General features: G+C 38.7%; 1 protein-coding gene across 2 annotated transcripts in view; it reads right to left on the bottom strand.

Moving 5' to 3' along the window:
- Window positions 1-13635, bottom strand: part of LPGAT1 (lysophosphatidylglycerol acyltransferase 1) — a 60787-nt gene that overhangs the window by 18106 nt on the left and 29046 nt on the right. For both annotated transcript variants that reach the window (XM_071426456.1, XM_071426467.1), the window contains 2 exons: window positions 9755-9850; window positions 7402-7675 (listed from right to left, as the gene is read on the bottom strand). In XM_071426456.1, coding sequence (XP_071282557.1) covers window positions 7402-7675; window positions 9755-9850 — 370 coding nt within the window. The remainder of the gene's footprint in view (window positions 1-7401; window positions 7676-9754; window positions 9851-13635) is intronic.

The raw sequence follows: 13635 nt of genomic DNA, 5'->3' as shown, positions 1-13635 counted from the left end.
CCTATACAAGGACAGACACTCAAAATTCAGCCAAGAGGAAAAGTTTTCATAACAAACAGAAAAATGATTCTCTGTGCAGAGGGGGGAAAAATAAATTTTGGGAATCTCTTGCTAAAGGGTGCCAAGGATGGCAGGAGCTGGGATCAAGAGGGAACTGAATAACCATGGAGGATTAACTAACCAGGCAGAAATCCCCACCTAGCTTGGGAAACCCACCACACAGGAAACTGTCAGAAGCTTGGAGAATATGTGGGAGAAGTGTGATGCTTCCTTGCTGTGTTCTCACTCTGTAATTTCCTTGGAGTCCTGGACAAGTTGCTGGGCTAGAGTGTGGCCTTGCCCAGAGCAGCCACTCTGATTTTAGAGATCCACCACACACCTGTAGAAATCTGCAGCACTGAGTGTGAGCAGCACCCTGAGCCACAGTTGCTGACTCCAGCTAGAATGTGCATGCAAGGACTGGCTTGCAAGTTTCTACCTGCATTTAATTTAATTTCATTTGCATTTAATTTAATTAAGTGTGAAAATTACAGCAATGCTGTCACATGTATCTATCAATTATTTTAACAAGCAGACAGTGTTTTCTTGCTGTCTGCTCATCAGTGGAGTTGTACTGCTTCATTAAAAATGCACTACTCCAACAGGGCTAGGCACATTTCCTAAAATTTAGATTATGAGTTCTTAGCAGCATGCAACATATTATTCCAAAACTTGACCCAGGGCAAGCTGCATAGGTCATGCTGAAGCATTCAGTGTTACCTTCTGGAAATACAGTATTTTAGAGCCCTGACAGACACATGAAATGAGAACTGGAGGCTACAGGCTTGCCAGCATCATGACAGAGTGCTTGTCAAGTCTCTCTTAAGAAAAGCACTAACTACAGAGTGCTTCATTTTAAAAGTAGCAATGAATCAGAGAAGAGCCAATATGAAATTAATATTAAATCAACAGAAGTATTAATTTAGAAATAGATTTTGAAACAAAGTCATTCAAGTTATTATTTTCCCAGATGTAAAGCAAGAATGGATAAAGGCAAGTAAATTGCCAAAGTTAAATTGCCTAAGTGAGTAAGCAACAAAGATCATTAATTGCAGTGAAAAAGTGCCAGATGAATATGGGCACATTTTCTAATTATTTACAGTAAAGTGTTTCAAAATAATTTATTCAATATTTAGCTATATTTAAAGCTGTTCTTTCAGTGGATAATGGTTTGCACTTCATTAAGGGAAGACTCCTGCAGTCCTCTGCTGTGCTGATTTCCTACCTTCTGCTTCTGTGGAGAGAGCTGCTGCAGCAGCACTGGATTCCTCAGTCCAGCTCCAAACTCCCCTCCAACCCTTGTCAGGGCAGGGTGAGGGAAAAAAACAGACAGCCCACCAGAAACCCCAGGCCAGGAAAAAAAAGTTCTGTCAGCAACATCAGCCTCTAGAGAGCTCCTTTTAGAGCAAGCAGGTGTTAGTGCAGCTACCTCCATGTGCTCTCCAATCACAGTATTGGTGCATGCTCTGCTTTAAAATAAGCCTTACATAATCATCCAAGATATATGACTGCCAAAAAAACCTACATCACCAAGGATTTAGGAAAATTAATTTTGCAATACATCCTGAAATTTTTTGGGGGGGGGGGAGGGGTTATACTGTGTTGCAACCTGCTCATAAACAAATTTATTTTAAAGTCCAGGAGCTCTGACGGATCCTGAAACTGGAAAAGAAACTGACAACTGCACAAAACACAAAGGAGTGGTACCTAAGTATCTCCAAGGATGCTGCTTTCAGGTGTAAGCACACCTCTGACCAAGAATAAACCCTATTATTTTTTAAATGGAGCACATTAACAGGAGCTCAAACCAAAGCCTGTGCATTAGTTATAACAGTGTGAATCTCAGGTCTGGCATTTGCACCTGAGCAATCAGGGAGCTGCATGTACCTGTGCTAAAGAACTCCTCTCACCCAGCTTGCCTTGGCCAACTCAGCCACACCTTTCTGACAGCCAAACTCTTCCAACTTTCTGCCTACCATTGAAAGGCACCCTTATCTTTCATTTCTAGTACTTGCTGAAAGCTTGAGCAGCCTGGCTGTCAGAGGCTCCAGCAGAAGAAGCTGCTGCACAGACCATACTTCAGCTGATCTCTCCAAGCACTGGTTTTTCTGCTGTGCTGTCAGTCTGCCTACCACTTCCAGCACAAGATATGGATTTTTCAAACTGCTTGAAAATGTTAACACTCTGATTTTTTTAAAATGCCACATAAACCTTCTGAACGTGCCCACAGGCACCTGCCCTGCACAACAACACCCAAACCCTGCAGCAGTGAGGCACCTTAGTGTGAATGGTACATACTTGTCTTATGAGTGCTAAGCCAAAACTGAACAATCTAAGGAACAGCAGCTTTCTGGCCTAGACAAAAAAAAAATCAAAAGTAAAATTTAAACAGCTTCCTAATTTGTTTGTTGTTTGGGGTTTTGGGCTTTTTTCCAAGTCATCAGCAGAGGCAAATCTTCACAACTATTTTCTTCACTGTGGATTCAAGGGTATTCAGTTGCTCCCTATCTACTTAGAAGCAACTCATCATCAGAGTCTTTAAGGCACTCAACCTGTCATCCTCTGAAGTCCTTTCACAACTTGACTGTGTACAATCACAAATTTATGGGGGTTCAGAGCTTCTCTTCATTCCCCCTCTTTGTCCTCCCTGGGGGTGCTATTTCTTGGGGTCAACTCATGCTAAACACCAGATCAGATGATGCACAGATGATCAGATGATGCCTCAAACCCACCAGCAGACTGCCAGTGTTTGCCACTGAGAAAAAGAATAAATCATAGATTTCAGCAGGAAAGCTTGCCTCCAGCTGAGCTCTGGCTGGTGTCACACTGCCAGACTGGATTCAGAGTGGAAGGAATGCAGCAGCCAGGTGTGCACCTGAGGACTGCACCTTGCACTTGGAAAAGAGAGTATTTGTTAGCATTCCCCAGTATGCAGGTGTGGTTTCCTCAACACTTGCACCACTCTGAATGCAGCCAAAGAGGCTGCTGGCTCTTCCTGCACAGCAATCTGTTCTGGTAGCTTGTCCCTTGTTCTCTACTTGTCCTTGTGTGATCAGCTGGATCAATGGCCCCAGAATTAACTTTTTTCTCCAAAGATTAACTCTCAGACTGAACATACTACTCATCATTCCAAGATTTTGATGCAACAAACCACCTGGAACAAAACAAGAAGTCTTTTTCCAGGGGGAAGAAAAACAACAATCAAAAGCTTTCTCACATGTTATTCAAGTCACGTTCCTCAGGTAACAGTGAATGGAAAAGTTTGATTTTTAAAAAAATCAATTATGTAGTTCAATTTACAGCCCTGCAGAAGTGAAAATTTAATTTCTCCGAGAGAAACAGCGTCAGAACTGAATGTACTCTGCTGCATTTGAAAACAGTAAGGTAAGATTTCAGTATGGCTCTAACTATAGTAACCTCTTATCAGACAAAAAAATTGCTGCATGGTAAAATAAAACAGATTTTTAAAAACACACTAGAGCAAGTTTGATCAAAAATAAGCTCTGGAATGTGCATCTTTGAAGAACAATAGCTCCAAACTCCTTTGAATTGTCAGCTTTTGGCATTTAGAACATTTTGATAGTTCTGAAACTCACAAAATCAATTCTTATCAAGTGAAGAAACAGTGTATTTGCAACCATGTCAAAGAGTAAGTGTTGTGCTAAAAAAAAATTCAAAAAGCTGTAAAATACCCCTGTGAACACACCCTGGGTCACTACTGGGTTAGGGTGATGATGGCTGCTCATCAAGTGTTTTTATACTGCCCATTTTCTATTCTGCACTAAAACCTTCTTCTGGGATGCAGGTGCTGGCACATCTGTCCCACCTGGAGGCTTTCATCAGACATCAGAAGTACCTTGAACTCTCTTTTCAGGGACAGACATCACTTACCTACATTCTCTGCATTATTCAGCTTCAACAGTGGTCATGCTATCAGACTGCACAACCTTTCCTATGTTTTCCATCCTTCTATCAATTTAGGAATACAACTACATAATTTTGTTAAACTAAAAAAGAGTTTCAAAAGGCAGCAAAAGCAATAAGCATTTCAGTAACTTAATTTAGTATTTACCAGCAATAAGTTAAAATTCACTCCGATGAAGGTTGGTACTTGGGTTTTTAAATATGAAAGAAAACTGTTAAGAAGAAAAAATTAAGACAATAGAGGCTTCTTGTCCTGGAAAAGCCCCTGATAAAGAACTGATCACTTTAAGTACAACAATTATCAAACAGTATATTAATATAATGTTTTATATATATATATATAGTACAGCTCAGGAACATATGATTTGTTCTTCCTGTCACTTTACGGAAGAAGAATCAGCTCCTAAACTGTGAGAAGTTCATTACTAGCATAAAAATAAATTGAAAAGGAGATTGGATAGTAAGATCATAATTAAGACTAATGAATTTTTGGGGAGGTTACTGAACCTTGCACTTCTCAGCATAAACCCACCTCTACCAAAGGGATGCCATAAATCAGATTAGAGACCTTGGAGCAGGACAGATGATGCAGCACTGAGCTACAATTAGCTCAAATCTTGAACTACAACTTGAAGGCCACAGCTTTGGTGACATGTGACATACAAAAGCCAGCTGGGCTGAGGAGCTGGGCTGTGACACAATCAAACAACTCTGTCTGACTTGGTTTGTGTCAAACTGTGATAACAGTGCATTAAGCACAAACCACCTTTTATTCTAGTTTCCTTTGTCATCTTTTCTTCTTTCACCCAGTTTTACACATCTCTCCAACTGAGAAAGTAGAATGGTATCAAATTTACAACAGTATAAAAGCTAAAAGGATCATTTAAAATGAATTAAGTACTAATAAAATGACAGCAATGAAGAACAGAACTGTGTATCATGACTCAACATTAAAACAGCTACCAAGGAAACTCAACAGGAAGGGGACATAATTTTTGATGAGGAAAACTCTTAATCTATAAACCAATTGAAATAAAATCATGTGGGAGAGGAAGGTGAATTACCATGAGTATCAATAAAGCTTGGTGGAAACAAAAAAACAGGGAGAATAATAAATGATGAAGTAGAAAGCTTATTATAGTAAAGTGAATAATTTGGCAAGCCAGGACTCCAGGAACATTGTTAAGATAGCACAGAGCACAAGAAGTGTTGCAGATGAAAAAGGTGTCCAGCAAACCATGAAGTGTTTGCTTCTGTGATGCTTCTGATAAAGAATCCACTTCCCAAGCAAAGGAGAAGAGTTATAATGTACAAAAGCTTTACAGGCAGTCTCTATGCCAGCCCCTGGCTTTACTCTGTGCACTACACCTGGCTCCAGCACCCACAGCTCAACTATGGCCACCTGAATAGGAGGGAAGCTTGATTTCACTGACATGGGTTTTTCATGGGATTAGGGAAAAAAAAGGGAAAAGAGAGAAAAGATTAAAAGTAAAGATATCCACTAACTTTGTTAGACTTCTATAGCAATTTATAGAATTATATTTCATTCAACTGAACAAACATTTTCTGACATGGTAAGAGACCAATAAAAGCATTCAGAAAGCAACAGATGAGAGGAAGACTCTTTTATACAAGATACAATCAGGAACTAATATTTCATACATCTCTGAAAGGCAAGTTTTACAATGCTGGAAATATTTTTGTGAGCTTAAAAGAAGAGAGGACATAAAATACCTCAGTGTCACTATGTATCAAATACTACTTTTTCCTAGCATATAAAATTTATTTTCACTTTTCTTCTTCATCTCTTTTAGTACGTTTTCAAGTCCATTACTATGAAAGAGTGACAGCTAAACCCACGCATTTCATTCCTATTTTTGCCCAATTATCTTTTCTTGAGTAGGATGGACAATATGGTTCCATTTTATTTCTGAGAGAATTCCTTTATTTTAGTACCCAGTTAGGTCCACTACTATCAAATGCTCATTTCTCTAGAGTCTGAATGATGCCACTCAAAGAGGGGAAAAAAAGGAAGCCAAGTTCAATGTTCAGCTAAGTGGACAGCAACCTAAGAATAGGGAAATATAAAATTGGTATTTGACAAGCACTTGCAGCCTCCCTCCAGAACCAGACAACTTATAATTAATTTGGGGAAATTCTTACTCTCCATACCTTTTTAAGATAGCAAGAAATAGAACAGGAACAGGCCAAACTTTTCTCCTCAGAAAAACCTCAACTTTTTAACAAGGACCAGGGTATTCAGTTTCTCTCTTTTAAACCTAAGATATTTTATGACAAGAGCTTTCTTCAGCCTTTCTTTGCTGAATGTAGCCTGACAGGAAACACTCTGGTGAATTCCACAGCTTGATTTTTCAGCTCATTTTAAATCCTACCTTCACCTCTCCAAGAACATCATCTCAATTTACTTCCTCTGTTGACAAGAATAACTTCAAAACTAAAAATCTGGAAGCAATTTCTGTACAAGGGTTCTTGCTAACCCTGAGATCTGAACTTCAGACAGAAAATAATTCCAAGTCTTTTGCTTATGTGGCTTCATTAGTAAGGATCTTTGTTTCAAATTGTTAAATGATTATCAAAATTTGGCTGTGAAACACCAGCCCCACCCATCAATAAGAAACTACCACAACTCCCCAAACCATTGTTTCTATAATAATTAACAGAAATCCACAAGAAAGTTAAGAAAGATCTAACCCTGCTCTTGAACATGCCAAGAAGTTAATTTTAAAAACCAAGAGACTAAAGCACCATGTCCCATAACCACAGGTATTATATCCCAGCTATACCCTCCCCTATAGCCCAGGCACCCAGAACAATAATGCTGCAGGAATATTCTTATTCCCTCATAACTCTTCTGACATGACAGCCAAAACAATCCTTCAAATCTAGTGATCAATGACAGTTAACTCCAGCAACAATGGAGACAGGCAACACAATGGTCTGTACAGAACAGAAGAACCTGAACTCAGTGGAAAAGAGTTCAAGAAGAGGAATAAAGTAAACAGCAGTGGATGCAAAGAAACTTCTAAAGCCTGGAATAAAAATATGAACACAGCTAGCATATTCCAGAAATACTTTTACTATAGTTCCATGCTGTCACAAACCAGTGCAAACCACCAATCCTGCCAAAGGAGTAGATCATGTTCTTGCTCACTCTGAGTGCTTATTCCAGTATCTGCTTCACCCATCATGTGAGCCAAGCCAAGCACTCAGGCAGCCATACCACAAACTAAATCAAATTAAAACTAAGGTGGTTTCTTTTGTCTCAACATCAAAAATAAAGTTAGCAGAACTAAAACTATTATGAAAACATTTAAACAATGTATTTGATATTTAAAGAGACCAATTCTACACAAAGTTTTTTTTAACTCAAGTCTGACATTCATTTGCTTTATACCCATCGAGTGAAGTGATCTTTACCTTTTCTCGCAGCATCTCCACCCGATGGAGTTCCATTTTCTTGTGGCGCTACAAGTGTCTTCAGAATGACTTGTGTTGCCCCAAGTCTTGGCAGGGTGACATGCTTAAGAAATGGCAAATTGTTTTTCTTGGCAAATGCCTGGCTTGTTTCTCTTCTTTTTCTAAGAAAGCCACCCTCTGGAAATAAAACAATCCATTTCCTATTGCGGCTCCTGTAATATTTTTCTAGATGATCTTTGAGTAACACGAGCTGCTGGTCACGGTGTGCTCTCCCCTGTAAGGATAAAACATTATCTGAATAAAATGATTGCTTAAAAGAGGTAATATCAGACATAATAATTAAGGATTAATTCTAAGGATTTCATCTTTTCAGAGATAAAAATAAAAATACAATAAAAAGCAATGTTCTCCTTGGAGTACCTGCTGGAGGCCCATAGACCAGGCCTCAGCTGGGTTAGCACAGCAGAACCACAGACCTCACTCAGATCTGCACTGCTCCAACATCCACTCATTTCTCCTCTTTGGTGCATTAGGACAACTTCTTCATTTATGAACAGTAAGATACAGCCTTAATTACTGCACAAATATCTTCAGGAAGAATCTTTGCTCTTCCCATCTCTGCATGCACCAAGCTATCCAAATTTTCAGAGGAATCTCTTTACATTAATTAGCAGTTTTGAGTGTTTCAAAGTGACCTTGTCAAATCACTCAAAAGACACAGGAGGGAAAAATTAAAGCTCTCTTCAGCAGAGGTGATTTTAATTCTCTGAAATGTCAACAAAACTGCCACAAACATTGCACTGGTGGTTAGTTGGGTTTTTTGGTCAGAGGAAGGAAGAGGGAGTTTGTGGGGTTAAATGAAAGACAGTATTTTATCAAAAGTGAGTTTTGTGAAAGTGCTTCTCCTACATTTAAGTCTCCCCATGTTGCAATTACTTCCACCTTAGCACAAAAGGGAAGGAAAAGGCTCTCCCTGCTCATATTAATGCAATTATAAAGCAATATAAAAGTCCTCAGTTAAGCCAGTCCTTTCTTATCAGACCTCCAGGATAGCACAGTAGCTAAGAAAAGAGCAGTGAACAATAACCATCCAAATATTACTAGAGTTAGGCAAAGGACTATTACTCCCTCAAATGAAGTATTTTGCCACACCCAAAGGCTAACAGCCTAGAAACATTATATTTTCAATTGGCTTATCTTTAGACTCACAATGACATCATTGTATCTGTGATGCTGTCTATGTCAGCCACTTGACAAAAATGAGGAAAAGCCTTTGTTTTTGCAGCTCAGTGATGGTTTGGTTTTGTGACTGGAATTGCAACCCCACACTCAGAAATTGTAACTAACAAGGTGACAGCCTTGTGTACCTCAAAATGTGCATATTGTAAATTCTACCTATTGAAAGAATTTACATTTTACAAAGCACCCAGCCCTGGTCCTTCCATCCATCCTCTCACAGTACAGAGCTGTGTGCCTCTAGAGACCTTTGTTTTCTAACTATGCCTCTAGTGTTAGTGAATCTCACTTCAGCTGTGTATTGCTATGTATTGTGCATTTCTTTATTTCATTCTGAGTAAATTAACTTCTCTGGAATGTGAAAATTCATTAATTCTCTCTGGCTCTCTACACATTTTATGTTCAGAAAAAGGAATAAGGAGAGGAAAGAAACATGCATGATGGATATTGCAGTTCATGTAACTGGAAACAGGTTCATGCTTTTCATTGGCCTCCTGAGTTTCTGCTCAGAGAGTGCAGTTTGATCAACAGCCACCAAACAACAAAAAACCCTGCCCAAGCTGTATGAAATAATCTGAAGGTCTCATTCATTAATATTTCAGATGTTGAGCTCAACAGACATTCTTTCCTAATGCTCAAATACTAACTAACCTTCAAGAACCAATTAATTACTATTTACACCACCTTAAATTGATCCACTGCTATGTCACCATCAAAAGGGACAGTTCTGCTTGTCCTAATTTGAAACTTTGCAGCCAGAAGAGTGATCTAAGCAGACAGACTCCCTGCATGGCTTCAAGGTCACCAAGGAAAGATGAGAGGTGTGCTCAGAAACAGAGATAAAAAGGACTGCCCATGTATTTTACTTGCACGCCTCTCTCATAACAGGCTCTCTTCACAACTGGATTCCATCATCATTTGTATCTATGCAAATAATAAAACCAGCTTGGAAAATAAAGTAGCTTCAGAACAAAGAAATATACACTCCTCAAATATACACTTCACAGCAAAGCTATTTCATTGTGCAAACCAACCACAAGGTGATAAGGAAGTCCTGTAACACCATGAAGTTCCAAATATAAGTATAAATCAAAGTAGTTTATGTGTTTCCATTTACCTGTCTTATAAAGAAGTCTCCATGGATTAGAGACACAATGCCAAAGTTTGTATACTTAAAAATATGGTCCATCAGCCACATCATCTGACGGACAACCTGAAAAGTAAAAATACATTTTAAAAATAAGTGAATTATCAAGTGCAGAGAATGATGAATTATGTACATACTGGTCACATTCTTGTCATTCTTACAGCAATAAAACTAGCAAATAAATAGAATAAGGTCCTTTATGCCCAAAATATAAAGCAGCACAGGTGCTATGCTTCTCCCTCGAGAGTAGGATTAAATGGCTTTTTGTTATGTAATACACAGCTCTACAGCATTAGCCATGGCAGAGCAGCCACTTGTATTCCTGAGAATTTAAATCCTGCTGCTTGTCCCAGTCAAGCAGCACAGTGGGAAGGCAAAACCAGCAAGGTTGAACTGATCAATTCACTTGACCATTGCTTCTTACAGGACAGTGAAGGCAGCTACTTTACCTGTTCAGTCCTTTGAGATTTAAAATAGGAGAATTACTCCCAAAAAAGTAAACAACAGAAGGGAAAAGCTTCTTTTCTCACAAGGGCTTTTTCCTCTATCTCTCCTCCATGTAGTTTTTGAGAGGGGTAGGAAGTGGTTCCCCAAAACTGCAACACCCAGTGTCTCTTACATGCTCCCAATCATGGGCTAGGCTGCCTTTTCTCTTCCCTGGGTTATGAGCCCACATCACAACTGACACAAGTTCAGGGAACCTGAAGTCATGTACCATTTACCACTTCCATTTACCACTATCAAGAAAGAATATGAAGGACTGTGACATTTCTCTGGTGGTCAGATGATCGTGCAAGCACCTTCTGCTTTGCATCTTTCTCATGCACTTTGGGGCAAACACAGAAGAAAGCAGCCTAAGAAATCAAGATAACATGCTATACTATCCCTTCCTGTCTGCCAGTGGTATTCCTTACTAGATGCTACACGTCCAAAGGACCAAAGGCACACTATGTATTTGTGAGTGATAAAAGAAAAATTAGTTCCTAGATCCAATGCCTTACTTGAGACTAATATTGGTGAAATAGTCTATCCTACAGTGATCTCCAGGCTATGTTAAATTAAAGTGAGGATCTTAAAGCCAAATTCTTCTCTGCAGACATTAACATTCTTTCCATTTCAGTAAACTAAAAAGCTTTATGCAAAAAAACCAAGAAAGAAGGGTGTGCCCTAAGGACAAGAATCAAAAAAAGCATCACTCAGAGGTGTTACTGCTCATCAAGGCACTACAATAAACTCATGCCCATGCATCACCCAAAGGGGACAGGCTGCTGTAGGGAACCACATCCTTTGATAGAAACACCACCAAAATTTCACTAATGATGATTTAGCCTGCAGCAGTATGCAGGCCTGCCAGTGTTCATCTACTGCTTTGGCATTCTGACAACTACCTTCTATTGTATCAGGCAGAAGGTAAACCAACATAATCTATTTTACTGGAGGAGATAAGCAAGCTTAATACTCTGCTTTGCTGGAAAGACAATGTGTCTTTTGAGGAGTCAGCACTGGTCCCAGATGTTCCATGGCATTCCTGGATGAGGAACTCTTGCCCAGCAGTGCTACAGCTTCTCCCCTGCCATACCATCTGATGCTGTCTTTAGGTAATGGTAGATTTATCCTGCAAGTTGATCACTGCTCTTCAAAGTCTGAAGTCCATCTCACCTTGTTTCAGGTGCCACAGGGCTTCCAACTAGCATCCCTAAGCTTTCCCAGTCTCTCTGAGGAGGGATGAGATTTTGTCAAAGATAAGTGTGACACACAAATTACATCTGAGACACACACAGTCTGCAGTGTGGGCTACAAAGAGACAAACTTCAGAGCCCAGTGATCATAAATTTGCCTGTAAGCCTAGGCAATGGTAAGAAGTACAAAGAGAAAGTATTTTTATGTATGAAATAATATATATACACATACTAACATACCAAATCAAACAGCAGTTCAAAGAATAGGACACAGTTCTCTTGCCTGCACTCAAAAGGCAAATGAGATTAATGGATATTCATTTTATTCTGCTAGCAAGGGCAGAATAGAAGACACTGCAAAATTTTGTTGGTAACTCTTCTAGGTACTGACTCCTCTACTTAGTATCCTCAGGAATAAAGCAACACTTATGAGATGAGCATCTTATCACTTGCATTTCAAGGAGGTTTAAACAAAGACATTTAGAACACAATTTATAGTTGTGAACTATATATTCTGAACACAATGTAATAGGTGTTGATGTCTTCAAAGAACTTTTGATTGCCACTTCAGGTCCTTTTTCCTTCATGCTTCCTGGTTAAGTAAGTTCAGAAGCTAGAAAAAGCTTTTTCCAACTATATAAAAAAAACAATCTAAGCGCCTTCTATTCACAGGCCCACTTGAGTCTACACAGATTTCATAACAAAGCAACCTGGACAGACTGACTTTAATCTTTCAAGCACCTGTAACTTAACAATGAAACCTGAGAAGGCATGACTTGAAATCTGCACACAAACCACTGCAAGCTGCACTTTTGTCCCCACTACACCCTTCCTGGCACTGCTTTCTGTTCCAAATCAGAAAAAAACCCCACACTTATCAGTCCTGATCCAGTCAGAAAGCAGTAATAGCAGCGTTTTAACCTACTTCTTTACATTAAACACATAACCTTCAATATTTGTGAAAACACAACTTACTTACTGAATTTTTTTAATTCTTACTTTCACAAAGAAATTAGAACAATTTCTCAAACTTTAAAAAAAGTGTAATTAGGTCACTTCTGGTTCCCCTGAAATGTTGCTGTTTGGCTTATATTATGGTATAATGTATTAATCAAACAATGCCAATCCAGTCCTTCCACTAAAATTCTAATTTTTAGCTCAAATTCCCCTTCTCTAATCAGAGATCATTCTTTTCTTATTCATGTAAGTTAATCTAGAAAACCAGAAATATCTCAGCACATGTATTTTATCTTACTGCTTTGTGAGATTAAATTTACTTAAAACAGATAGGCTATGCTCTCATTGGTATAAAAGGATTTATAAAATACTGGAAAAAATTACCATCATGGCTCCTGACACCACCCTTGGGAAACACTGTCAAGTTACAAGACTGTCTCATGAGTTTTCCTCACTACATAGAAAAATCCAGAACTTTAAATTGAACACTTCTGATGTCTTGCATGAACTTTTTTTTAAAGCAGCATTAAACTATGAGTGCTTGCAGATTACATCTGATTTTGGTCTGTACTGGCTGGTAAAGCAAGCAAAAGAAGTTCTGGACTAGCACAAGCTTAACACTCCTAAACAACAACAAAAAAAATTCTTGAAAATTACAATCTTGCTGATAGATTAGTATCAAGCTTGTGAAGGACTCTATGTTAAGTTTAAACTGGATTTAAGGAAAGCTGACTAATTTAAGCATTTGCATACTGTACAATGATTATTTCTGGACAGGTAGGTTTATTTTTTTTTTCCTTCCAGTACTTTCACAGTCACACTAAGTAAGGACAATTCTCTTTAGAAATATGAAGCATGCTATCTTAAAGCACCTGATCCAGCAAGTTCTAGCAAACATGAACTATCCTGATCTTTCTCATTATTTTCAGCCACTTGTACTACTCATGCTGTATTTTAAGCATGTATTGAAACTCTTCTTTATATTACTTCTTTATTAGCTAAAAACATCAAAGCCATACTAAGCTGTGGACATGCACATTCCAAGAGCAATGACTGCAACTACTTGAGGGAAAAAACAGTGATTTTAGGGATTTTCTGCCTTTTTGAATAATTTCCATGGTGAAGATTATTTGTGATCTCAATGCCTCCCTTCATTTTTAGCATCTCCTACATTCACTGAAACTTACTCTGTCTTGACTGAAGTTTTTAAGCTAT

The sequence above is a fragment of the Agelaius tricolor genome, unplaced genomic scaffold (genome assembly GCF_023055355.1).
Source record: "Agelaius tricolor isolate 1412-34295 unplaced genomic scaffold, bAgeTri1.0.p SCAF_1, whole genome shotgun sequence".
NCBI classification, from domain to species: domain Eukaryota; kingdom Metazoa; phylum Chordata; class Aves; order Passeriformes; family Icteridae; genus Agelaius; species Agelaius tricolor.
Note: the sequence above shows the minus strand (reverse complement) of the source record. Positions and strands in the feature narration are given on the sequence as shown.